Source organism: Zonotrichia leucophrys, chromosome 1A, assembly GCF_028769735.1.
Source record: "Zonotrichia leucophrys gambelii isolate GWCS_2022_RI chromosome 1A, RI_Zleu_2.0, whole genome shotgun sequence".
Taxonomy (NCBI): Eukaryota; Metazoa; Chordata; class Aves; order Passeriformes; family Passerellidae; genus Zonotrichia; species Zonotrichia leucophrys.
Genome location: NC_088170.1, coordinates 72,821,326 through 72,845,302, shown reverse-complemented (window position 1 = coordinate 72,845,302; position 23,977 = coordinate 72,821,326). Strand labels below are relative to the sequence as shown.

Sequence of the window (23,977 nt, the reverse complement as noted above, 5' to 3'; positions counted from 1 at the left end):
CGGCGGCGGGCCGGGCGGTGCCCGCGGGGGCGCTGCTGGCGGCGGCGGGGGCGCTGCTGCTGCTCGCGGCGCTGGCGCTGCTGGCGCTGCTGGCGCTGCGGGCGCGGCGGCGGCGGCGGCGGCGGCAGCGCACGGCGGACCGGGCGGCGCTCGCCATCGAGAAGCACCCCAACGTGGTAGGGGCCCCCCAGCCCCCGGGCACCCTCCCGCACCCCCCAACCTGCCCCAGAGCTCCCCGAGACCCTCCTGCACCCCCGACCTGCCCCAGAGCCCCCTGAGACCCTCCCTCACCCTCCGAGACCTCCCAGAGCTCCCCGAGACCCTCCTGCACCCCCAGAACCCCCCGAGACCCTCCTGCACCCCCGACCTGCCCTCAGAGCCCCCCCAAACCCCTCCCCGAACCTCCAAAGCTCCCGCAGTCTCTCCCGCACCCCCAAACCGCTCCAGAGCCCCCCCAAATCTCCCGCACCCTGATCCCACCCCCGGGTCTGGGGTCGGGGAGGGGTCCCTGGGTCAAGGGGGGCGCTGCGGATCGGGGACCCTCCGGGGGGGAAAGAAGGGGGTCCCGTTTGTGGGGGGCTGGGAAGGAAGGGGGGCTCTGGGTCTGGGGGGGGCTCTGCTGGTTTGGGGGGGCCGTAGGAAGGCGGTTCCCAGGCCTGGGGGGGCTGAAGGGGCTGCGGGAAGGAGGGAGCCCCCCCGTGCCTCAGTTTCCCAGCTGACCCCCCCCGTTCCCCCCCACAGAGCCTGAGGTGGTTCCAGCCGGTGAGTGGGGGGCGAGGGAGGGGACCCCCAAAAATCCTGGGGGGGGAAGGGTCACCCTGCTCTGAGCCCCCCCAAAAGGGGGATGCGGGGTCCCCTGTGCCCGGGGGTCCCATCAGGAGGGTCCCATGGGGGGGGTCGGGGTGCTGGGGGGGTCCCATGGGGGGGGTCCCGTGCTGGTCCTGCCGGGGGGAGTCGGGGTGATGGGGGCTCCCGGGGGGGTCCCTGTGCTGGGGAGACACCGGGAGGTCCTGGGGGCGTCCCGTGGTCGGGATTGGGGGAGTGAGTGAGGGTCCCTGTGCCGGGGGGGGGTCCCTGTGCTGGGGTGCCCGGGGGGGTCCCACGGACGGTCCCCGGTCTGGGCAGGGTTTGGAGCACTGGGGGTCCCCATGGGGGTCGGGGTGCCGGGGGGCTCCATGGAGGGTCCCCGCGCGGGGGATGGGGGGTCCCGCGGGGGTGTCGGGTGTGGGGGTGCCCCCTGACCCCCCTGTGTGTCCCCCCCCCTGCAGGTGCAGGCCGGCAAGTCCCCCCCGAGCCCCCCCCGGCTGTACTACCCCAACGAGGGCTACAGCGAGGTGGGCGAGGTGCCGCCCCCGCCGCCGCCGCCCCCGCCGCCGCCGCCGCCCCCCGCGCCCCCCGCGCCCCCCAAAGCTCAGGCCAACTCGGTGGGGGCGGCGCGGCCCGCGGGGGGCGAGCCCGGGGCGGGGTCCCCGGCGGCGGGGTCGCCCCCCGGCAGCCCCGGGCCCCCCCAGCCCCCCCAGCCCCGCGCCCCCAGCCCCGCGGAGGGGCCGGGCGGGCCCGCGGAGGGCGGCGGCAGCCCCGGGGCCGGCGGGGGGCTCCGGGGGGCGCCGGGGGCGCTGCCCGCCCTGGAGGAGCTGAGCGAGGAGAGCCTGGAGGAGGCGGCGGGCGGCGACCCCCGAGCGGCGCCCCCGCTGCTGCAGCTGCTCGAGGACTCCATCGAGTGCTGAGGGGGCGAGGGGGCAATAAACACTGGAACCACGGCTGGGAGCTGACTGGGATGGGCTGGGAACTGGGATGGACTGGGATGGACTGGGATGGACTGGGGACTGGGATGGGATGGGAACTGGGAACGGGCAGCACTGGGATGGACTGGGAACTGGGATGGACTGGGATGGGCTGGGAACTGGGATGGACTGGGATGGGATGGGAACTGGGAACGGGCAGCACTGGGATGGACTGGGAACTGGGATGGACTGGGATGGACTGGCATGGGCTGGGCTGGGCTGGGTGTGACTGGGTGGGACCGGGAAAGGGGCAGCACTGGGATGGACTAGGAACTGGGTTGGACTGGGTGTGACTGGGATGGACTGGGATGGGCTGGGTGTGACTGGGATGGACTGGGATGGGTTGGGTGGGACTGGGTGGGACTGGGAACGGGGCAGCACTGGGATGGACTGGGAACTGGGATGGACGGGGTGGACTGGGATGCACTGGGGTGGACTGGGATGCACTGGTGTGACTGGGATGGACTGGGATGGGCCGGGTGTGACTGGGATGGACTGGGAACTGGGATGGACTGGATGGGTGGGTGGGATGGTGGGACTGGGAACGGGGCAGCACTGGCTGGACTGGAACTGGGATGCACTGGGCAGCGCTGGGATGCACTGGTGTGACTGGGAGACACTGGGGGGGTCACTGGTGGTCACTGGGGATGACACTGAGGGGGACACTGGGGTGCGCTGGGTGTCCTGGCGGTCACTGGTTCGCACTGGGGGGGTCACTGGGCTATCCCGGGAGGTTCTCCCGCTCCCCCCGTGCCCGCTCGCATTTGGGCGTTTCCCGCGTTCCCGTGGCCCCGCCCCTGGGGCGGTGTGTCACTGGCCACGCCCCTTAAAGGCGCCGCGTCCCTTAAGCGGCGCTGCCCCATGCGGGGGGCGTGGGTGCCCCTGTCCCGCGTGGGGAGGGTCCCGGCCGGGGCTGATGGGGCCGGGGGGGCCGAGTGTCCCCTGGGCGTCCCTCCAGTGCCACCAGGGCGCCGTGCTGTCCCTGTGCCCCGCGCACAGGGGATTGGGGGCCCTGGGGTGCCCCGGGGGTCCCCGGGGGTGCCCGGGGTGCCGCGGGGGTCCCCGGGGTGCCCTTCCCCCACGCGTGACCCCGTGGCCGTGGGCGGCCCCCGCTAAGAGGCTTGAGCGGGAGTTTGCCGCTAATCCATGCCGGGGTCACCGGCACCGCGGGTCACCTCCGGCGGGGACACCGAGCGGCGACACCGCACCGGCAGCGCGGGGTGTGCGGGACAGGGGGGCGCGATGGGGCACGGCGGGCAGGGGGGGCCCTGGGAGCACTGGGAGCGCGGTGCGCTGGTTTGCGCTGGCAGCACTGGGCACAGCGGGCTGCACTGGGAGCACGGCAAACTGGTGTGTACTGGGACATACTGGGACACACTGGGGCGTGCTGGGCGCTCTGAGAGCACTGCGATGTACTGGGATGTACTGGGAGCGCCGTGCGCAGCGCGCTGTACCGGCACACACTCGGACAGCTGGGTTATACTGCTCCATACTGGTCCATACTGGGAGCGCTGGGCGGAGCCGCGCCGCCCCCCCCCATTACCTTCCCGCCCCTCCCCCGCTCCGAGCCCCCCCAAATCCCCCCTAATCCGGGCCGCGTTAATCCCCGGCAGCTGCCGCGGCTGCAAATGGCCCGGGGGGGCGGGGGGGGGCACAGGCTGCGACCCCCGAGGAGCCCCCGCGACCCCCGCGTGTCGCGCTCCCACGCGTGTCCCCCTGCGCCGCCCGGGGGGGCTGCGAGTGCGCCCCCCGCCCCTCGGGCCGGGGGAGGGGGGCACGGGTGGACCCTCTGTGCGTGACCCCCCCTGTGTGACCAGCCCTGTGACCCCCCCCCCCTCAGTGACCTCCCCCGAGCGTGGGGCGCACCCCGCGCCGCCCCGTGCCTCAGTTTCCCCCGTGCCGGACCGAACCCCGCGGGGTGGGCGGAGCCCAGGGGGCGGCACCGCCCCCCCGTCCCCCCTCCTTCGGCAGCGGGTCCCGGCGGCAGCGGCACCCACGGACCCCCCCGGCACCCGCGGGACCCCCCCCCGCCATGGACGCGCCCCCAGAGCCCCCCGAGGGCGAGGCGACCCCCGCGGGACAGGGGGAGGGCAGGTAAGGGGGGCGCGGGAGAGGGGGGGGCGGGATGGGGGTGGGGGGGAGCTGTACCGGGGGATCCCGGGGGTCAGAGCCGGGGGAAACGTCCGTGACAGGGGGTCGGTGTGGAGGGGTCATTGTGGGTCAGTGGGGGGATCAGTATGTGGTCTTTGTGGGGGTCATTGTGGGTCATTGTGGGGGGGTCAGTGGGGGGGGTCATTGTGGTCATTGTGGGTGGTCAGTGTGGGGGGATCAGTACGTGGTCATTGTGGGGGGTCATTGTGGGGGATCAGTATGTGGTCATTGTGGGGGTCATTGTGGGTCATTGTGGGGGGGGTCAGTGTGGGGGGGTCAGTATGTGGTCATTGTGGGGGGGTCAGTATGGAGGGGCCAGTGTGGGGTCATTTTGGGGGTGTCAGTGGTGGTGTCCGTGCCGTGCCCGTGCCTCGGGTGGGCTCCGTTCGCCGCCCCGCGGGTCCCTGGGCCGGGGGCGTCACCCGGGGACACGGGGGGGTCACCTTGGAGGGGGCGGGGAGCGCTGCCCTGGCCGGGGGGGGGCGCAGTGCCCCCTGCCCTGCAATGCCCTGCAATGCCCGGCCCTGCCTGCGGGGGGCGCAGCTCCGGCCCCGTACCCACTTTGGAGGGCACCGAACCCCGGGAGTGCATGGGGGTGACCCCCGGGCAGGGGGGGTGAGCGCTGAGGGGAGCGGGCAGTGGCGCCAGGGATCACAGGTGAGGGCAGGGCACTCAGGTGAGCACACACAGGGGATCTCAGGTGCTCACCCAGCAGCTCACAGGTGCAGGCAGAGCACACAGGTGCTCACAGGAGCTCACAGGTGCTCCCAGGTGCGGCTGCTTTGCCGCCCCATCCCCCGGGGCTCGTTAGGGCCGCACGGGCTGTCCCCAGAGTCACCCGGGGCAAGGGGACCCCGAGGGACACCCAAAGCAGAGCTGTGTCCCCCCAAAGGGGAGGCACCCCGAAATCAGGGGGGACGCCCCAAACACGGTGGGCACCCTAAACAGAGGATTGCTCCCCAAGACAGGCAGTGTACCCAAAAGAGAGAGTGCTCCAAACAGAGGGGCGCACCCCAAAAAGGGGAGGGCACCCGAATGCGAGAGGCGCACCCGTACCAGAGGCATGACCCCCCCCAAAAACGGGAGCCCCCAAAGTAAAGGATTTCCCCCCAAAGCGGGGTGTACCCACAGAGCGGGGCTGTCCCCGTTGCTCGGGGGTGCCCCATCCCGGGGATCGGGGGTGTCCCCGTTGCTCGGGGGGCGGGGCCCGGCGGGGCGGGGCCGAGGGCGTGGTCGCGGGGCGTGGTCCCGAGGCCCCGCCCCCGGCGGCGCTCAGCGCCATGGGCGAGGGGGAGCCCAGGTACTGGGGTTACTGGGGGTTACTGGGGGCACTGGGAGCCGCTGGGGCGCGCCGGGGGCACCCCGGGACCGGGCCGGGGGCACCGGGACACACGGGGGGCACAGGGGGAGGGCAGGGCTGTACTGGGGGCACTGGGAGGGACTGGGGCGGTACTGGGGCGGGAGGGGACACTGCGGGAGTAACCCGGGATGTGGGGCACCATTGGTGGCGGGGTGGGAGCTGGGGGGTACCGGGGGGTACCGGGGCATGCGGGAGGGGCTGCTGGGAGCGCTGGGGGATGGGGGGTCCCCGGGCTGCGGGAGGGGTTACTGGGAGTGCTGGGGGGGTTACTGGGGGCACTGGGGATTACTGGGGGTTACTGGGAGCGCTGGGAGGGTTACTGGGAGCGCTGGGGCCGCTCCCGGCGCGCTGGGAGCGCTGGGCAGGCTGGGAGTGGGGGGGTGCTGCGGCGGCCACTCACGGCCCTGGCCACGCCCCCGACCACACCCACGACCACGCCCATGGCCACGCCCTGCGCCGGGGCCGCTGCGGGAGCGCAACGCGCGGGATTGGCACGGGACCCCTGGGACCCCCACGGGAACGGGACAGCCCCACGGGATCGGGACGGCCCCACGGGGACCCCCACGGGACCCCGTCCTACCGGGACCCCCTCAGGAACTCCCCCCATGACCCCCCCGTGATCCACCCGAGACCGGGACCCCCCTCAGCCCGGCCCGGCCAGCCCCGGTGCGGGTCCCGTTCCTGATTTGGGGGGTCCGGGTGGGGATCCCGGTGCCGTTCGGGGGTCCCGGCCCCGGGTGGGGATGGTCGTGGTGCGGGCGGGGGTCCCAGTCCCGGTGTGAGGGGGGGACCCGGGGGGAGTCCCAGTCCTGGGGAGGGGGGAATCTGTCCCGGTCCCGGGAGGCTCCTGGGGTGGTCGGGGGTCCCGGGGAGACCCTGGGGCTGGTACCGGTGTGCGGTCCCGTTCCCGGTGTGCGGGTCCCGGTGTGCCGGTGCCGTTCCCGGTGTGCCGGTGCCGTTCCCGGTGTGCGGGTCCCGGTGCCGGTGCCGGTCCCGGTGTGCGGGTCCCGGTCCCGGTGCCGGTGCCGTTCCCGGTGTGCGGGTCCCGGTGTGCCGTTCCCGTTGTGCGGGTCCCGGTGCCGGTGCCGTTCCCGGTGTGCCGTTCCCGGTGTGCTGTTCCCGGTGTGCGGGTCCCGGTGCCGGTGCCGTTCCCGGTGTGCCGGTCCCGGTGCCAGCCTCGCCCGCCCGCAGCATGGCGCAGCAGCTGATCAGCGGTGCCGGTTACGTGCCCCAGGACGGGCTCACGGCCCAGCAGCTCTTCGCCTGCGCCGATGGCCTCACCTACAAGTGCGGGTGACCCCCACCCCAACACCCCCTGAAAACCCCCTGAAACCCCCTCAGCACCACCCGACCCTCACAGGCGGCTCCAGACCCCCCCAGGCACACCCCGGCACCCCCAGAGCCCCCCAGGGAAACCCCAACTCCCCCCTTGGCCGCCCCAGGGAATCCCCACAAAGATCCCCCAGGGACCCCCAGGCCCCACCCAGGAACCCCCCAACCCCCCTGCACCCCCACTGCCAACCCTCAGGAACCCCAGAAACCCCTCCAGACCCCCCAAGAACCCCAGAAACCCCTCCAGATCCCCCAGGAACCCCAGAAACCCCTCCAGACCCCCCCAGGAACTCCCTGACCCCCCCAACTCGCACCTCCCCCCTCCCTCGGTCCCTCCCCAGACCTCGGGTGCCCCCCCGGTGGGCCTGGGTCAGTTTGGGGTCACAGGGGGGTCCCAGCCCTGTGTCCCCCCACAGTGACTTCCTCATCCTCCCTGGATACATCGACTTCACGGCTGACGAGGTGGTGAGTGCCCCCCAAGATCCCCCTGGGACCCCCCTGTCCCCACAAGATTCCCCCTGTGTCCCCCAAGATCTCCCTGGGATCCCCAAGCTCCCCCTGGGACTGCCCCCCGTGCTTTTGGGGGTGCTGGGAGGGCAGGGGGGAGGGCGGAGTCGCGGACCCCCCATTTTTGAGGGCAGGGGTGTCAGGATTTTAGGGGTGCTCCCCTCCCCAGGACCTGACCTCGGCACTGACCAGAACCATCACCCTGAAAACACCGCTGGTGTCATCGCCCATGGACACGGTCACCGAGGGGGACATGGCCATTGCCATGGCTGTGAGCGAGGGGGACACTGGGGGGACACTGGGGGGACAGGGGGGACATGGCCATTGCCATGGCTGTGAGCGAGGGGGACACTGGGGGGTCACTGGGGGGACAGGGGGGACATGGCCATTGCCATGGCTGTGAGCAGGGGGGACACTGAGGGGACAGGGACGACAATATGGGACATGGTCACTGAGGGGGACATGGCCATCGCCATGGCTGTGAGCGAGGGGGACAGGGGGGACAGAGGGGACATGGCCATCGCCATGGCTGTGAGCAGGGGGGACACTGAGGGGACAGGGAGGACAATATGGGGACACCGTCACCAAGGGGGACATGGCCATTGCCATGGCTGTGAGGGGAGGGGGGGACACTGGGGGGACACTGGGGGGACAGGGGGGACATGGCCATTGCCATGGCTGTGAGCAGGGGGGACACTGAGGGGACAGGGAGGACAATATGGGGACACAGTCACCAAAGGGGACATGGCCATTGCCATGGCTGTGAGGGGAGTGGGGGGGACACTGGGGGGACATGGTCACCAAAGGGGGCACGGCTGTCCCCATGGGTGGGGGTGCACCCACATGGGTGGAGGCATCTTGGGGACATCCAGGGGTTGTGGGGGGTCTGGGGGAGCTCTGTCACACTTGGGGGGCACCGGGAAGGGGGGCACAGTCCCCAGGGGGTTTGAGGGCACATGGAGGACACGGCTGCAGGGGGTGCCCGTGAACCCACACCCCCTGTGCCCCCCGTGTGCCCCCCGTGTGCCCCCCAGCTGAACGGCGGCATCGGCATCATCCACCACAACTGCACCCCCGAGTTCCAGGCCAGCGAGGTGCGCAAGGTCAAGGTGAGCTGGGGATCCCTTGGTGGCCCTGGTGTCACCTGGCACGGGCTGGGCACCTGCTGGGACGGGCTGGCACCTGCAGGGACAGGCTGGCACCTGCAGGGACAGGCTGGCACCTGCTGGGACGGGCTGGCACCTGCAGGACTGGTGACCATCAGCACCCACCGGGGGAGTGCCCTCGCTGTGCCCAGGCTTGTGCCCCCCCTGTGTCCTGGAGCCACCTGAGCCCCCCAGTGACACTGTCCCATGTCCCTGAGCCCCCCAGTGACACTGTTCCTTGTCCCCATGCTCCTGGTGATGCTGTGCCATGTCCCTGTGCCCCCAGTGATGCTGTCCCTGTCCCCATGACCCCAGTGACACTGTCCCATGTCCCTGAACCCCCTGGGTGACACTGTCCCATGTCCCTGAGCCTCCACATGTGACACTGCCCCTATCCACATGCCCCTGTGTGACAGTGTCCTGTGTTCCCGTGCCCCCAGTGATGCTATGCCATGTCCCTGAGCCCCCCAGGTGACACTGTCCCTTATCCCTGAGCCCCCTGGGTGACACTGTCCCATGTCCCCATGCCCCTGGTGATGCTGTCCCATTGTCCCTGAGCCCCCTGGGTGACAGTCTCTTGTCCCTTTGCCCCCCAGTGACACAGTCCCATGTCCCTGAACCCCCTGGGTGACACTGTCCCTGTCCCCATGCTCCCGGGTGACACTGTCCCTGTCCCCGAGCCCCCATGTGACACTGTCCCTGTCCCCACAGCGGTTCGAGCAGGGTTTCATCCTGGAGCCGCTGGTGATGAGCCCGGCGCACACCGTGGGGGACGTGTGGGACGCCAAGGCGCGCCTCGGCTTCTCGGGGGTCCCCGTCACCCACTCGGGGCGCCTGGGGGGGCGGCTCGAGGGCATCGTCACCTCCCGCGACATCGACTTCCTGCGCGAGGGGGACAGGGCCACCCCCCTGGCACAGGTGGGCACGGCCATGGGGACACGGTGGGGCAGGGTCCATGGGATGGGATGGGATGGGATGGGATGGGATGGGATGGGATGGGATGGGATGGGATGGGATGGGATGGGATGGGATGGGATGGGATGGATGTGGGGCAGGGATGGGTGGGTTGGGGAATGTGCAATATGGGGCGGGATGGGATGGGATGGGATGTGGGGCAGGGATGGAGAATGTGCCGGTGGGGCAGGATGGGATGCAGGATGGGATGAAGGGATGGATGAGGGGCAGGGATGGAGGATGTGCAATGTGGGGCAGGATGGGATGTGGAGCAGGGATGGGATGTGGGTCAGGGATGCACGTGGGGCAGGGATGTTGGGGTGGGATGGAGGATGTGCAGTGTGGGGCAGGGATGGGATGTGGGGTAGGATGGGACGGATGGATGGACGGATGGATGGATGGATGGATGGATGGATGGATGGATGTGGGGCAGGATGGGATGTGGGGTAGGATGGAACAGATGGATGATGGACGGATGGACGGGTGGATGGACGGGTGGATGGACGGGTGGATGGATGGATGGACGGATGGACGGACGGACGGACGGATGGATGGATGGATGGATGGATGGATGGATGGATGTGGGGCAGGATGGGATGCAGGAGTCGGAGGATGGAGAGATCCATGGCAGGGCAGGGGCTGCCCGCGGTGGCCCTGGCCCCCAGTGCAGGTGACAGTGACACACAGTGCAGGTGACAGTGCCTGGGCTGGTGCCTGTGACAATGCCAGTGCATGTGACAGTGACAGACAGTGAAGGTGACAGTGCTGGTGGCAGTGCAGGTGACAGTGCCAGTGCTGGTGACAGTGCCGGTGCCAGGATTGGTGCCAGCCCTGGTGACAGTGACGGTGGCAGTGCCAGACAGTGCCGGTGCCAGCCCCTGTGCTGATCCAGTGACAGGTCCCTGTGTCCCCAGGTGATGACCAAGCGCAGGGACCTGGTGGTGGCCCCAGCTGGTGTCACCCTCAAAGAGGCCAACGAGATCCTGCAGCGCAGCAAGAAAGGTGCAGGGGGGACCTGTCACACCCTGGGGCACTGTCACACCCTCTGGGGCACCTGTCACCCCACAGGGACCCCCACAGCACTTCCCAGGTGTCACCCCCGGGGGTCACCTCCCCTCAGGGGCACCTCGGTGCCACCCTGGGCGGCCCATGGGGGATGTCCCCTGTCCCCGTTCCCCTCACATTGTCCCCCGCTGTGTCCCCAGGGCTGCTGACAGTGACCAGCACTGGTGAGCTGGTGGCTGTCACTGCCCCATCCTTCAGGTCCCCTCCTTGTCCCTGGGGTCAGCCCTGTGTCCCCATTCCTGGGGTCACCTCCACGTTCCTGTGTCCCTGGGGTCAGTCCTATATCCCTGTCTCTGGGGTCAGTTCTGTGCCCCTGTCCTTGTCCCTGGGGTCACCTCCATGTCCCCATGTCCCTGGCATCAGTCCTGTATCCCTGTTTGTGTTTTTGGGGTCACCTCCATGTCCCCATGTCCCTAGGGTCAGCTCCGTGTCCCCATGTCCCTGGGGTCACCTCCATGTCTCCATTCCTGTCCTTGGGGTCACCTGTGTCCTTGTTCCTGTCCCTGGGGTCAGCTCCATGTCCCCGTGTCCCTGCAGCCCCCCCAGTGCCCTCCAGCCCTGGGTGACCCCACTTTTCCCCCTGTGTCCCCAGTGACGAGCTGGTGGCCACCATGGCCCTGCTCTTGGGGTCCCACCTGCACCCCCTGTCCCTGCGATGTCTCTGCTCGGTGTGACCGTCCCCTCGCTGTCCCCTCGCTGTCCCCGCGGTGTCCCCGCAGGGAAGCTGCCGATCGTCAACAGCCGTGACGAGCTGGTGGCGCTGATGGCGCGCACGGACCTCAAGAAGAACCGCGAGCACCCGGCGGCCTCCAAGGACGGGCGGAAGCAGCTGCGGGTCGGGGCGGCCATCGGCACCCGCGACGACGACAAGTACCGGCTGGACCTGCTCGTGCAGGCGGGCGCCGACCTCGTGGTGCTGGTGCGGGCACCCCAAAACCCGGGAACACCCCCAAACCGCGGGCACCCCAAAACTGAAGGCACCCCCAACCGGACACCCCAAACCGCAGGCACCCCAAAACCCGGGACACCCCCGAACCGCGGGCACCCCCGAACCGGGGCACCCCAAAACCCGGGAACACCCCCAAACCCCGGACACCCCAAAACTGAAGGCACCCCCAACCGGACACCCCAAACCGCGGGCACCCCAAAACCCGGGGCACCCCCGAACCGGGACACCCCAAAACCCGGGGCACCCCCAAACCGCGGGCACCCCAAAACCGGGGCACCCCCGAACCGCGGGCACCCCAAAACCCGCGGGCACCCCCAAAACCCGGCGCTCTGGGCACGGGGGATGAGGGGGAGGAAGGGCACGGGGCTTGGGTGCCGGTGGGTGTGGAGGGGTCCCCGAAAATGGGGGGGTGAGGGCACCCCAAAAATGTGAGACCCCAAAATGGGGGGATGAAAATGGGGGGACACAGAAATGGGGGAGCATCCCAAAAACGGGGGGATGAGGATGGAGGAATGGGGGGGGTGGAGCTGCTGGTGCGGGGGGGACCCTAAAAATAGGAGGGTGGGGGCACCCCAAAAGCCGTGGGACCCCAAAAGGGAGGGGATGGGGTCTGGGGATGGGGATGGAGCTGCTTGTGCCCCGAAATAGGAGGGGGCTGGGGGGTACCCCTGCTCATTGAACCCCAACCCTCTGGCCCCCCCACCGTGGCACCCCAAAACCTGCCCTGCACCCCAAATCCTGCACCCCAATCCCGCAGGACTCGTCGCAGGGGAACTCGCGGTACCAGCTGAGCATGATCCGATACATCAAGGACAAGTACCCCGAGCTGCAGGTGGTGGGGGGCAACGGTGAGACCCCAAATGGGGCTGGGGAGGGGCACAGGAACGGTGAGACCCCAAATGGGGTGGGGGGGGCACGGGAACGGCCTGGGCAGCCGGGAGGCCACTGAGAAGTGGGGGTGACCCCAAAAGAGAGAGGAGGAAATGGGGGTGGGATTTGGGGTGTCCCCTGCAGTGGTGAGCTGGGATTTGGGTGACATTTTGGGGGGTAATTTTTGAGGTGCCCCCATCATGGTAGGGTAGGATTCGGGGAGGGTGGGGATGGGTTTGGGGTGTCACTTTTGGGCTGCTGTTTTGGGGTACTGTGTTTGGGGTGCAGTGCTGAGGTGGGATTCAGGGTGCCCTGGGCAGGGTTGGGGTGCTGTTTTGGGGCACCATTTTTGGGGTGTCCTGGGCAGTGTTGGGGAGCCGTTTCGGGGTGCCATTTTGGGGTGTCCCCGCAGTGGTGACCGCAGCCCAGGCCAAGAACCTGATCGACGCCGGGGTGGACGCGCTGCGGGTGGGGATGGGCAGCGGCTCCATCTGCATCACCCAGGAAGGTGGGTGACACCTGAGCCCACCCTGGCACCCCTGGACACCCTGCAGTGTCCCCATTGTGCCCTTTGGGGTGGCCTTGTACCTGTTCCTCTGCCCCCATGTCCCTGTCCCCGTGACAGTGTCCCTGTCCCATGCAGTGCTGGTGTGTGGCCGTGCCCAGGCCATGCCCATGTCCCTCACAGTGTCCCTGATGTCCCTGTCCCATGCAGTGCTGGTGTGTGGCCGTGCCCAGGCCGTGTCCCTGTCCCTGACATGTCCCTGATGTCCCTGTCCCTGGCAGTGCTGGTGTGTGGCCGTGCCCAGGCCTTGCCAGTGTCCCTCACAGTGTCCCTGATGTCCCTGTCCCTGTCCCCATGGCAGTGCTGGCATGTGGCCGTGCCCAGGCCGTGTCCCTGTCCCTCACAATGTCCCTGTCCCCATGTAGTGCTGGTGTGTGGCTGCGCCCTGGCCACGGCCGTGTCCCTCACAATGTCTCTGTCCCTGTCCCATGCAGTGCTGGTGTGTGGCCGTGCCCAGGCCATGCCCATGTCCCTCACAGTGTCCCTGACACGTCCCTGTCCCTGTCCCTGGCAGTGCTGGTGTGTGGCCATGCCCAGGCCATGTCCTTGATGTGTCCCTCACAATGTCCCTGTCCCATGCAATGCTGGCGTGTGACTGTGCCCAGGCCATGCCCATGTCCCTCACAGTGTCCCTGACATGTCCCTGTCCCTGACAGGGCTGGTGTGTGGCCGCGCCCAGGCCGTGCCCATGTCCCTCACACTGTCCCTGATGTCCCTGTCCCTGGCAGTGCTGGCATGTGGCTGCACCCAGGCCGTGTCCCTGTCCCTGACATGTCCCTGATGTCCCTGTCCCTGGCAGTGCTGGCATGTGGCCATGCCCAGGCCGTGCCCATGTCCCTGACATGTCCCTGATGTCCCTGTCCTTGTCCCTGGCAGTGGTGGCGTGTGGCTGTGCCCAGGCCCTGTCCCTGTCCCTCACAATGTCCCTGTCCCCATGTAGTGCTGGTGTGTGGCTGTGCCCAGGCCCTGTCCCTGTCCCTCTCAATGTCCCTGTCCCTGGCAGTGCTGGCATGTGGCCATGCCCAGGCTATGCCTGTGTCCCTCACAGTGTCCCTGACATGTCCCTGTCCCCATGCAGTGCTGGCGTGTGGCCGTGCCCAGGCCGTGTCCTTGATGTGTCCCTCACAATGTCTCTGTCCCATGCAATGCTGGCGTGTGACTGTGCCCAGGCCGTGTCCTGGTCCCTCACGGTGTCCCTGACATGTCCCTGTCCCTGACAGGGCTGGTGTGTGGCCATGCCCGTGTCCCTGACATGTCCCTGATGTCCCTGTCCTTGTCCCTGGCGGTGGTGGCGTGTGGCTGTGCCCAGGCCCTGTCCCTGTCCCTCTCAATGTCCCTGTCCCTGGCACTGCTGGCGTGTGGCCATGCCCAGGCTATGTCCCTGTTCCTGATGCGTTCCTGACATGTCCCTGTCCCTGTCCCTGGCAGTGCTGGCGTGTGGCCGCGCCCAGGCCACGGCCGTGTACCGCGTGGCCGAGTACGCGCGGCGCTTCGGTGTCCCCGTCATCGCCGATGGTGGCATCCGCAGCCCCGGGCACGCCGTGAAGGCGCTGGCACTGGGCGCCTCCACCGGTGAGCAGGGGGCACGGGGGGCATAGTGGGGGGCACAGGGGCACCCACAGGGGTATGGTGGCCACCCACGAGGGGATCCCTCCCTCCAGCCCATCCTGGTGATGGCCCTGCAGCCCCCAGCCCAGCCTGGGGGTGTCTCACAGCCCCCAGCCCATCCTGGTGCTCCTGAGGGGACCCCCCATTCCAGCCCATCCTGGGGGTGTCTCACAGCCCCCAGCCCATCCTGGTGCTCTTGAGGGGACCCCCCATTCCAGCCCAGCCTGGGGGTGTCTCAGCCCCCGCCCCGCTGGAATGGGGGTCCCTGACGGGGTGTCCCCCCCAGTGATGATGGGGTCGCTGCTGGCGGCCACCACGGAGGCTCCGGGCGAGTTCTTCTACTCGGAGGGCGTGCGGCTGAAGCAGTACCGGGGCATGGGCTCGCTGGACGCCATGGAGCAGGGCCCGGGCAGCCAGAAACGCTACTTCAGGTACCCCTGGGGGTCCTGGGGAGGGCATGGAGCCCGCCCGGGCGCCCCCCAGCCCCTGTGTGTGCTTGTGCCCATCCCACAGCGAGGGGGACGCGGTGAAGGTGGCGCAGGGCGTGTCGGGCTCCGTGCAGGACAAGGGCTCCATCCACAAGTTCGTGCCGTACCTGCTGGCCGGGCTGCAGCACGGCTGCCAGGACCTGGGCGCCCGCAGCCTCTCGGCGCTCCGGTCAGTGCGGGATGGGGGGGTTTGGGGGGCTTGGGGAGGGGTCCCGGCCCCCCCCACCGACCCCCCGTGCCCCCCAGGTCCATGATGTTCGCCGGGGAGCTCAAGTTCGAGCGCAGGACGGTGGCGGCGCAGGTCGAGGGGGGCGTGCACGGGCTGCACTCGTGAGTGGGGACTGGGCTGGGGGCGTTTGGGGGGCTTGGGGGGGGTTTGGAGATATTTGGGGGGCTGGGGGGCTTTGGAGAGATTTGGGGGGCTGGAGAGGTTTGGGGGATTTGGGGCAGATTTCGGGTGGCTGAGACTGGTTGGATGAGGCTTGGGGGACTTTGGAGAGGTTTTGGGGGCTGGAGTGGCTTGGAGGGCTGGGAGATTTGGGGGAGATTTTGGGTTAAGTGTGGTTGGAGGAGGTTTTGGGGGACTGGGGGCTTGGGGGCCTGGGGGACTTTATAGGGGCTGAGGGGCTTTGGAGAGGTTTGGTGGACTGGAGGGGTTTGGGAGAACTGGGGGATTTGGGGCAGATTTTGGGTGGCTTAGCATGGTTGGAGGGGGATTGGGGGACTGGGGCATTTGGAGGGGGCTTTGGGGGCTGTGAGGGGTACAGGAGATGGGGGGACCTTGGGGGGGCTTTGGGGGGTTCTGGGGGGCTGAGGAAGGCACCACTTCAGATCCCAGTGCCGGCTCTGGGCGCCCCCAGTTCCCCCAGTGTCAGGGATGGGATTGGGGTGTGGGGTCCCTGTGCCCCCTGTTCGGGGTGTGGGGTCCCTGTGCCCCCTGTTCGGGGTGTGGGGGTCCCTGTGCCCCCCTGACCCCCCTGACTTTCCCTCCCCTGCAGCTTCACGGTTCTGCCCGGTAAGTACCGGCTGCCCCCGGGATGGGGGGCACTGGGGGTCCCCTTTACCCCCACTTTGTCCCTCCCTGGGGGGCTGGGGAGGGGGCGCCCCCAGTGTCCCAGCCAGGATCTGGGTTTGGGGGTTCCCTTCCCCCTGTGACCCCCCCCCTTGTTCCCCCAGTGCCCAGAGGAGGCTGCCCTGAGGAGGGGTCCCCCCGGGCCGGCGCCCCCCGCCCAGAGCCTGCGGGGACCCCCCCGGCCCCCCGACACCGGCGCTGCTGATGGGCACCCCCAGTGGGGCGCCCGCAATGGGGGCACCCCCCAATGGGGCACCCCCAAACCCCCCGAGCACCGGGGACCTCGGAACCCTCCCGGAGCCCCAAATCCCCCCGGGGCACCTCAGGGGAGGGGGATCCCCAGGGCCCTCAGAAATGGGGGTGCAGGGACCCCCCAAAAGTCTCGGGGCACCACGAGGCTGTGGGGACCTCCCCAGCCCCCCAAAGAGGGGATGCAGGGACCCACAGCCCCCCAATAGTGTGGGGACCCCAAACCCCCCGGGGACCCCCAAACCGCCCCTGGCACTGAGGAGCTTGTGGGGCTGTGTCCCCCTGTGCCCCGAGTGGGGATGGGGGGACCTCAGCACTGCGGGGACCCCAAATTGTCCCGGAGACCCCACAGTGTCCCCAGGGCTCCCACAGTGTCACAAGGACCCCAGAGTGTCCCACGGGACCCACAGTGTCACACGGGACCCCGCGGTCCTGTGGCCTCCCGGTCTGGGGGACCCCGGACTCGCTGTGTCCAGAGGTGAATAAAGTCTTGGAGCATCGGAGCCTGGCTTGTCCCTGTCCCTGTCCCTGGTCCTGTCCCTGGAGCGGGCCTGTCCCCGTCCTTGGCCCTGTCCATGGTCCTGTCCCCCGGCTGGCCCCTGGCGTGTCGCTGTCCCTGCGGGTGCCACGGGGACCGGGGGGCACACGTGGCACCAGGAGGGCACGTGCTGTGACACAGGGTGGTGGCACACATGGCACGGGTGGCACACGCTGTGACACAGGGTAACATACATGGCACGGGTGGCACACATGGCACGGGTGGCACACGCTGTCACACGTGACACGGGTGGCAAAGGTCGGGACACACCTGGGACCCCCCACAGGTGGCGCCACCCAAATAGGGAACCCCAAATGTGGCACCTTCCCAGAAGTGAGACCCCCGGCCCCCCCCAAGTGTGGGACATCCCCCCCAAATCTGGGACAAGCCCCAAACGCAGGATATTCCCCTCGACAAACGCGGGACCCCCTCCCCTACGGGGGGGCACCCCAAATGGGGGAGAACCCCCCAAAATTGGGACTCCCTTCAGATGCGGGACCCCCACATGTGGGACCGCTTCAAAATGTGAGACCCCCCCCAAATCTGTGAACCCCACCGTGACTCCCCCTGCAGGAGGGGACCCCTCAATCCTGCCCCCCCCGGCTGCGGGACCCCCCGAACGCCCCCCCCGCTCCAGCCGGGTCCCGGAGCCGGGGGGGGCGGGGGCTGGGGCGGGGGAGCCCGGGGGGCGCGGGGGGTGGGAGGAGGAGGAGGAGGAGGAGGAGTGGGGGGGGGCTCGGCCCGCCCCTCCCGCCGCTGCCGCCGCCGGGGCCGGGCCGGGGCTGGAGCCGCCGCCGAGGCCGGTGGGTGCGGGGGGCGGGGGGGGTTCGGGGTGCGCTCGGGGGTGCGGGGTTTGGGGTGCGGGGTTTGGGGTGCGGGGGGTGCGGGGGGGACCCGCCGGGCGGTGCTGAGCGGGGCTGGGGGTGCGGTGGGGGGAGCTCGGAGGGGGGGTGCGGGTTTGGGGTGCGGGGCGTGCCCGGGTTGGGGTTCCCAGCGGAGGGGGGGGCGCGGATCGCGGGGTGCCGGGTGGGGGGGGGAGGTGAGCCGGGTTTGGGGGTGCGGGGGTTCGGTTCGGTTCGGGGGGCCCCGGGTTGGCGGGGGCGCCCCGGGGATGCGGGGGTGGCAATCGGGGTTTGGGGGGTTCGGGGGGTTCTGGGGGTTCGGGGGTGCCCCCCCCCGGAGCGGTGCCGAGCCCCGCGCCCCCCCCGCGCCGCCCCCGCGCGCGCTGTCCCACGCACACGCGCTGGCACGCGCCGTCACGCGCGCGCACACGTGCGCGCACGCACCCACGCGCGGGAAATGGGGGGGGGGGGGCTGCGGGGGGGGGGCGGGCCGGGGGGGGCTCCGGGGTGGGTGGGGGGGGGGGGGGGGGCGGGGGGAACGCGTGGGAGCGTGGGGTGGGGGGGCGGCACAGGTGGGGGGGGCACAGGTGTGCAGGGGGGGCATAGGTGGGGGGTGCACAGGTGGGGGGGGTGCAGGAGATGCCCACCCCGGGCCGTGCCCGTGCCCCCCCCGGCAATGTCCCTGTCACACGCGTGGGCACGGCGGGAGGGGGCGGGCAGGTGTGTGAGGAGCGCTATTGTGACCCACGGGTGACACCGGCGTGGGGACTCCATCCTCGCCGCGCGGGTCTGGGCCCCGCGGGTGCGGGGATGGCAGTTCCGGGGGTGGCGGGTGCGGGGGTGTCCCGCGTGGGGGTGGCAATTCGGGGGGCGGCAGTTCCGTGGGTGTCCCGTGCGGGGGTGTCCCGTGCGGGGGTGGCAGTTCGGGGGCCGTGCCGCGTGGCGGGGTGCCGCTCCGGGGGCGCGGGGGCCGCGGCTCCCCGCGTGTCCCGCGTGTCACTTCGCATCCGTCGCGCCCGCGCCGCCGCCGCCCTGACGGGCGCGGTGCCAGCCCGCGGCGACAGCCCCTGTCACCCCGATTAGGGACCTGGCGCTGTCGGGGGGGGGCTCCGGGGGAGGGGACACCTCCGCGCGCCCCCGCGTGCCCCCCGTCCCCGAGTGCCACCGCCGCACCCGCGCCGCTCCCGCCCCTTCCCTGGGGGGGCTCTGTGTCCCCACGGGCGCTCCTGTCCCAAACTCGGGGTGTCCCTGCTCCCCCTCGGGCCGGTCCTGGCCTCCCCCAGCGGCTCCTGTCCCCAGGTGCCCCCGTGTCCCCCCCGGGTGCTCCTGTCCCCGCCCTGCGAGCGCTCCCGCGTGTCCATCCCTGAGTGCACCTGGCCCGTCACATCGTGTCCGTGTCCCCGGGGCGCTCCTGTCCCCCCAGGTGCCGCTGTCCCCTCCTGTCCCTGTCCCCGGGGCGCTCCTGTCCCTCCTCAAATGCTCCCTGAGTACCGGGGGTGCCATGGGGGGCTCCAGGGTGCCATGGGGGGGCTCTGGGATGCCGGGGTAGAGTTCTGGGTTGCCATGGGGGTCTCTGGGTTGTCATGGCGGGGAGGGCTATAGGATGCCAGGGGGTCTCTGGGATGCCGGGGGGGCGTTATGGGGTACCATGGGGGGAGCTCTGGGCTATCATGGGGGTCTCTGGGTTGCCATGGGGGTCTCTGGGATGCCGGGGGGGCGTTATGGGGTACCATGGGGGAAGCTCTGGGCTATCATGGGGGTCTCTGGGATGCCGGGGAGGGGGCTCTGGGTTGCCATGGGGGTCTCTGGGATGTCATGGCGGGGAGGGCTATAGGATGCCAGGGGGTCTCTGGGATGCCGAGTGGGCGTTATGGGGTACCATGGGGGAAGCTCTGGGCTACCATGGGGGTCTCTGGGATGTCGGGGGGTCTCTGGGACGCCGGGGGTGACACCCCGTCCCCCCGTGCCCCCGCCCGCAGCCGCTGCGATGTCGCCGCTGTGCCCCGCGGGAGGGGCGGCCGCCCCCCGGCTGCTGCTGGCGCTGCTGTGCGTGGCCCGGGCCGCCGCCCCCCCGCCGCCCAGCGCGCCCCCCGGGACGCCCCCCGCCCCGCACAGCGACTCCCCGGTGCTGTCCCTCAACCTCGGCCTCAACTTCAAGATCAAGGTGCGGAGCCAGGGCGGCCCGCGCCCCCCCGCGCCCCCCACCCCCGCGGGCGCCCCCCGGAGCCCGGGCCCCCCCCGCAGCGCCGCGCCCCCCACCCCGCCCGAGCCCGGCGAGGGCTCCGCGGGACCCCCGGAGGAGGCGCCGGCCCGGGGGGGGCCCCCCGCCCGCGGGGCCACGACCCCCGGCCCGGGGCGGCCCCGGGACAAGCAGCTGGAGCTGGACATCGCCATCGACCTGACGGCGGGGCTGGACCCCCCCGCGGGCGGCGCGGGGCCGGCCGTGCCCCCCACCAGCCTCCTGCGGGGCCCCCCCGGCCGCCCCCGGCTCCTGCCCGGCCTCTCGGAGCTGGCCGGGAGACTCAGCGCCGCCGGTGAGTGCGGGGGGCGGGACCCCCAAAGCCGGGGAGCCCCCGACACCGACACCGACACCGACCCCTCGGTGCCCCCCAGGGTTCCTGTTCCCCACGGGGCCCCCCAGCATCGGCGCCGAGGGGGGAAACGCGTCCCTGGAGCTGGACGAGGCGGGGAGCGGCGCCGAGCCAGGTGGGGGCGGATTGGGGGGCCGGGACTTGGGGGGGCGGGACTTGTGGGGGGGGAGAAGGATTTGGGGTGGGGGCGGGAACTGGGGGGCCGGCATTTGGGGAGCAGGATTTGGGGGCAGGGATTTTGGGGGGGCGGAGATTTGAGAAGGATTTGGGGGGCGGGATTTGGGGGTGGGGGTTTTGAAGGGCGGGATTTGGGGGGCCGGGACTTGGGGGGGGGCGGGATTTTGGGGGACGGGGATTTTGAGGGGCGGAGATTTGGGGGCAGGGATTTGGGGGGGCAGGGATTGGGGGAGAGCCTGGGGGATTTATGGAGATGGGGGGGTCTGGGAACTGGGGTAGTTCTGGGGGATGGGAATGTCCTGCACTTAAGGGGGGGCTAGGAAACAGCGGAGTCCTGGGATCTGGGGGAGTCCTGGGTTTTGGGGGGTTCTGGGAGGCCGGTGGGGGTGCTGGGGTTCGGAGGGGCCGGGGGAATGCAGGCTCTGGGAGGGAGGCTGTGGACTGGGGGGGCTGAGGAGTTCGGGGTCAATGGGGGGCATCTGGGGTTTGGGGGTCCTGGGGAAATGGGGAGATGTGGGAGTGTGTGGGTGCCGGTGGGGGGGGCGCTGCCTCCCTCCGGACTCGGGTGAGCTGCGGGATGTGGGGGGGTACCTGGGGGGTCCTGGGGGGAGCAAGGGGGGGGGTTCGGGGTGTGAGGACCCCAACTCCCCTCGCTGACCCCCCGCGTCTCCCGCAGCGCCGTCCCCCGGCCGCCAGCCCTCCCGGGGGGCCGCGCCGCCCCCCGCCGCCGCCTCCGCCTGCACCCCGGGCTCCGCCTGCGGCTCGGGGGGCCCGGAGCCCGGCGGGGCCTCCCCCGCGCCCCCCTTCCCGTGGCCGCCCCACTTCGTGCCGCTGGGCGCGCCCTGGCCCGAGGCGGCGGCGCTGTGGGGCGCGGCGTGGCCCGGGCACGTCTATGGGGCGGGGGCGGCCTTCGCGCTGCTGGCGGGGCTGGGGGCGCTGCTGCTGCTCGGGGGGCGCCGCCCGGGGCTGGCGCGGCTGCTGGGGGCGCTGCTGGCGCTGGCCGCGCTCGCCCGCGCCTTCCCGCTCTTCTTCGACCCCTACGAGCTGGGGGGGCGCCTGCCGCCCCCCGCCGCCCGGGCGCTCTTCGAGCTGCCCTTCCCGTGCCTGGGCTGGGGGCTGGCGCTGGCGCCCCCCGCCGCCGGCCCGGTCCCGCTGCTGCTGGCCCTGGGGGTGCTGCACCTGGGGGGCGTCCTGGGGGCCGTGGGGGCGCTGGCGGCGCTGGGGGGGCCCCCGCTGCTGCTGCTGCTGCTGCCCCGCGCTCTGTTCGCCGCGCTGGCGGCCGCGCTGGCGCTGCGGGGGCTGCGGCGCTGCGGGGCGGGCGGGGGGCGCAACAAGCGCGGGGCGGCGGCGGCGGGGGGGGCGCGGGCGGGGGTCCCGCGGGCGCTGGGCGCGGCGGCGGCGGCGCTGAGCGCGGGGCTGCAGCTCTTCGGGGCCCTGCAGGCCTGGGGCTGGGCCGCGACCCCCGCGCCCGGGCCCTGGGCATGGTGGGGGCTGCAGCTGGGGGCGCGCCTCACCGAGCTGGCCATGGGGGGGGCGCTGGCCGCGCTCGCCTTCGCCGCCCCCCCGAGCGGCCGCGCCCCGCCCGGCGGCCCCGCGGAGCCCCCCGAGGGCGGCGGCGGGCGGGGAGCGGGCGAGGAGGCGGGGGCGCCCCCCGAGTCCCCCCTGGACGTGGACGGGGACCCCACGGCCGGGTTCCGGCCCCCGTCCCCCATCGACCTGCGCCGCTCCATCGACGAGGCCCTGGGGGCGCCGGGCATGTTCCGCGCCGGGAACGGCGGCATCGGGGGCACCCGGATCGGCCTCACCGGCAACGCCGCGGGCGCCGGGAACACCGGCATCGCCCTCACGGGCAGCGCCGGTAACGGGGGGAAAGCCAAGAGCAACGGGGTCAGCGTGCTCGGGAGCACCGGCAGCACCGAGATCAGCGTCATCAGCGCCGCCGGCAGCGCCCGCAGCGCCCCGAGCACCGGCAGCACCGGCACCAGCAGCACCGCGCTACCGGGGGGCGGCAGCACCGCCATGCCCGGGCTGGGCACCGGGAGCGCCATCGGCACAGCCGGGGCTGCGGCAGCGGGCGGCACCGGCACCGCGGGGGCGGGCCCGGCCGGAACGGGTGGCACGACCGGCACGAATGGCACGAATGGCAAACCTGGCACGGCTGGAACAGCCGGCACAGCTGGCACAGGTGGCGCTCCTGACTCAGCTGGCACAGCTGGAACACCCAGCGCAGCTGGCGCGGCTGGCAAAGCTGGAACAGCTGGAGCACCTGGAACAGCAGGAACAGCTGGCAAACCTGGCACAGCCGGAACACCTGGGGTAGCTGGTAAACCTGGTACAGCCGGCACACCTGGCACAGCTGCAACAACCAGCAAACCTGGCACAGCCGGCACACCTGGCACAGCTGCAACAACCAGCAAACCTGGCACAGCCGGCACAGCCGGCACACCTGGCACAGCTGCAACAACCAGCAAACCTGGCACAGCCGGCACAGCTGGCACACCTGGCACAGCTGCAACAACCAGCAAACCTGGCGCAGCTTCGGCAACCAGCAAACCTGGCACAGCTGGCACAGCCACCACGCCTAGCACAGCTGCCAAACCTGGCACAGCCAGCGCAGCCAGCACAGCCAGCACACCTGGCACAGCCGGCAAATCTGGCACAGTTGCAGCAACCAGCAAACCTGGCACAGCTGGCACAGCCAGCACACCTGGCACAGCTTCAGCAACCAGCAAACCTGGCACAGCCAGCACACCTGGCACAGCCAGCACACCTGGCACAGCTGGCACAGCCGGCGGGACAGAGCGTGGCACCCCCGGCACCACCAGGGACAGCAAAACCGCGCCCCCGGGAACCGGCACGGCCGGCACCTCAGGGACGGGGACACCGAGCAACGCCAGCGGCACACCTGGAACAGCTGGAACCCCTGGCACACCTGGAACGCAGGGCCCTGCAGCGCCTGGCACCGCTGGCCCGTCAGACCCCGGTTCCTCGGGCACAGCTGGGACACGGGGCCCTGGCACAGCTGGCACAGCTGGCGCTGCTGTCACCCCCGGTACCCCCGGCAGCTCCGCCCCCCGCGGCCCCCCCACCGCCCCCCGCCCCTCGGGGCTGTCCCGCGCCGCCTCCTGCGGGGGGGGCCCGGCCCGGGGGGCGGATCCCGGCGCGGCCCCCCCGAGCCCCGCGACCCCCGCGCAGGGCCCGGCCCGGGCGGCGCCGCCCCCGCTGCGGCCCTCGCAGAGCTGGGCTGAGGGGAGCCCCCGGGCCGCGCCCGCGCCCCCCGAGACCCCCGCGGGCGGCGGCGGCCCCAGCCCCGGCAGCGACACCATTGACTTGTAGGGAGCGGCGGGGAGAGCCCGGCCAGAGCCCCCCGGGACCCCCGAACGAGGGCGGCAACCTCGGGACCCCCAAACTCCTGAGCCCCCCGGGACCCCCGAACGAGGGCGGCAACCTCGGGACCCCCTGAGCCCCCGAGACCCCCAAACGAGGGGGGCAACCTCGGGACCCCCAAACTCCTGAGCCCCCCGGGACCCCCGAACGAGAGTGGCAACCTCGGGACCCCCTGAGCCCCCGAGACCCCCAAACGAGGGGGGCAACCTCGGGACCCCCGAACTCCTGAGCCCCCCCCAAGTGCTGATGACAATCTGGGGACTCCCCAGGCCCTTGAGACCCCCCCCCCAATACGGGTGACAATCCAGGGATGCCCCCCCCATGTCCTCGAGACCCCCGAGTG

The 23,977-nt window shown here is 71.4% G+C and overlaps 2 protein-coding genes and 1 long non-coding RNA gene across 3 annotated transcripts; all 3 read left to right on the top strand.

Annotated features, from left to right (window-relative positions):
* The first annotated feature begins 128 nt into the window (after window positions 1-128).
* On the top strand, window positions 129-1,397 carry LOC135458370 (uncharacterized). The gene is made up of 3 exons (XR_010442891.1): window positions 129-176; window positions 742-762; window positions 1,269-1,397. It is a non-coding gene; the product is annotated as an uncharacterized LOC135458370 (long non-coding RNA).
* Window positions 1,398-5,167: 3,770 nt separating this feature from the next.
* IMPDH1 (inosine monophosphate dehydrogenase 1) lies at window positions 5,168-16,596 on the top strand. The gene is made up of 16 exons (XM_064703149.1): window positions 5,168-5,235; window positions 6,487-6,582; window positions 7,044-7,092; window positions 7,304-7,405; window positions 8,169-8,243; window positions 8,991-9,197; window positions 10,148-10,235; window positions 11,018-11,217; window positions 12,005-12,095; window positions 12,530-12,625; window positions 14,111-14,254; window positions 14,577-14,721; window positions 14,804-14,947; window positions 15,025-15,108; window positions 15,777-15,793; window positions 15,955-16,596. The coding sequence occupies exons 1-16, from the start codon at window positions 5,216-5,218 to the stop codon at window positions 16,053-16,055; spliced, it is 1,659 nt and encodes a 552-aa protein (XP_064559219.1). The 5' UTR covers window positions 5,168-5,215; the 3' UTR covers window positions 16,056-16,596.
* Window positions 16,597-17,394: 798 nt separating this feature from the next.
* On the top strand, window positions 17,395-23,913 carry PRRT4 (proline rich transmembrane protein 4). The gene is made up of 6 exons (XM_064733962.1): window positions 17,395-17,440; window positions 19,459-20,013; window positions 20,093-20,185; window positions 20,924-22,621; window positions 22,667-22,720; window positions 22,775-23,913. The coding sequence occupies exons 2-6, from the start codon at window positions 19,467-19,469 to the stop codon at window positions 23,581-23,583; spliced, it is 3,201 nt and encodes a 1,066-aa protein (XP_064590032.1). The 5' UTR covers window positions 17,395-17,440; window positions 19,459-19,466; the 3' UTR covers window positions 23,584-23,913.
* Window positions 23,914-23,977: the final 64 nt, after the last annotated feature.

Coding starts and splice junctions, on each gene's coding strand:
- IMPDH1 (XM_064703149.1), top strand. CDS start 5,216: ATGGGCGAGGGGGAGCCCAG. Junction 7,406..8,168: donor ACATGGCCATTGCCATGGCT/GTGAGCGAGGGG, acceptor TGTGCCCCCCAG/CTGAACGGCGGCATCGGCAT. Junction 8,244..8,990: donor GCGAGGTGCGCAAGGTCAAG/GTGAGCTGGGGA, acceptor CTGTCCCCACAG/CGGTTCGAGCAGGGTTTCAT.
- PRRT4 (XM_064733962.1), top strand. CDS start 19,467: ATGTCGCCGCTGTGCCCCGCGGGAGGGGCGGCCGCCCCCCGGCTGCTG. Junction 22,622..22,666: donor AGCTGCAACAACCAGCAAAC/CTGGCACAGCCG, acceptor CAACCAGCAAAC/CTGGCACAGCCGGCACAGCC. Junction 22,721..22,774: donor AGCTGCAACAACCAGCAAAC/CTGGCACAGCCG, acceptor CAACCAGCAAAC/CTGGCGCAGCTTCGGCAACC.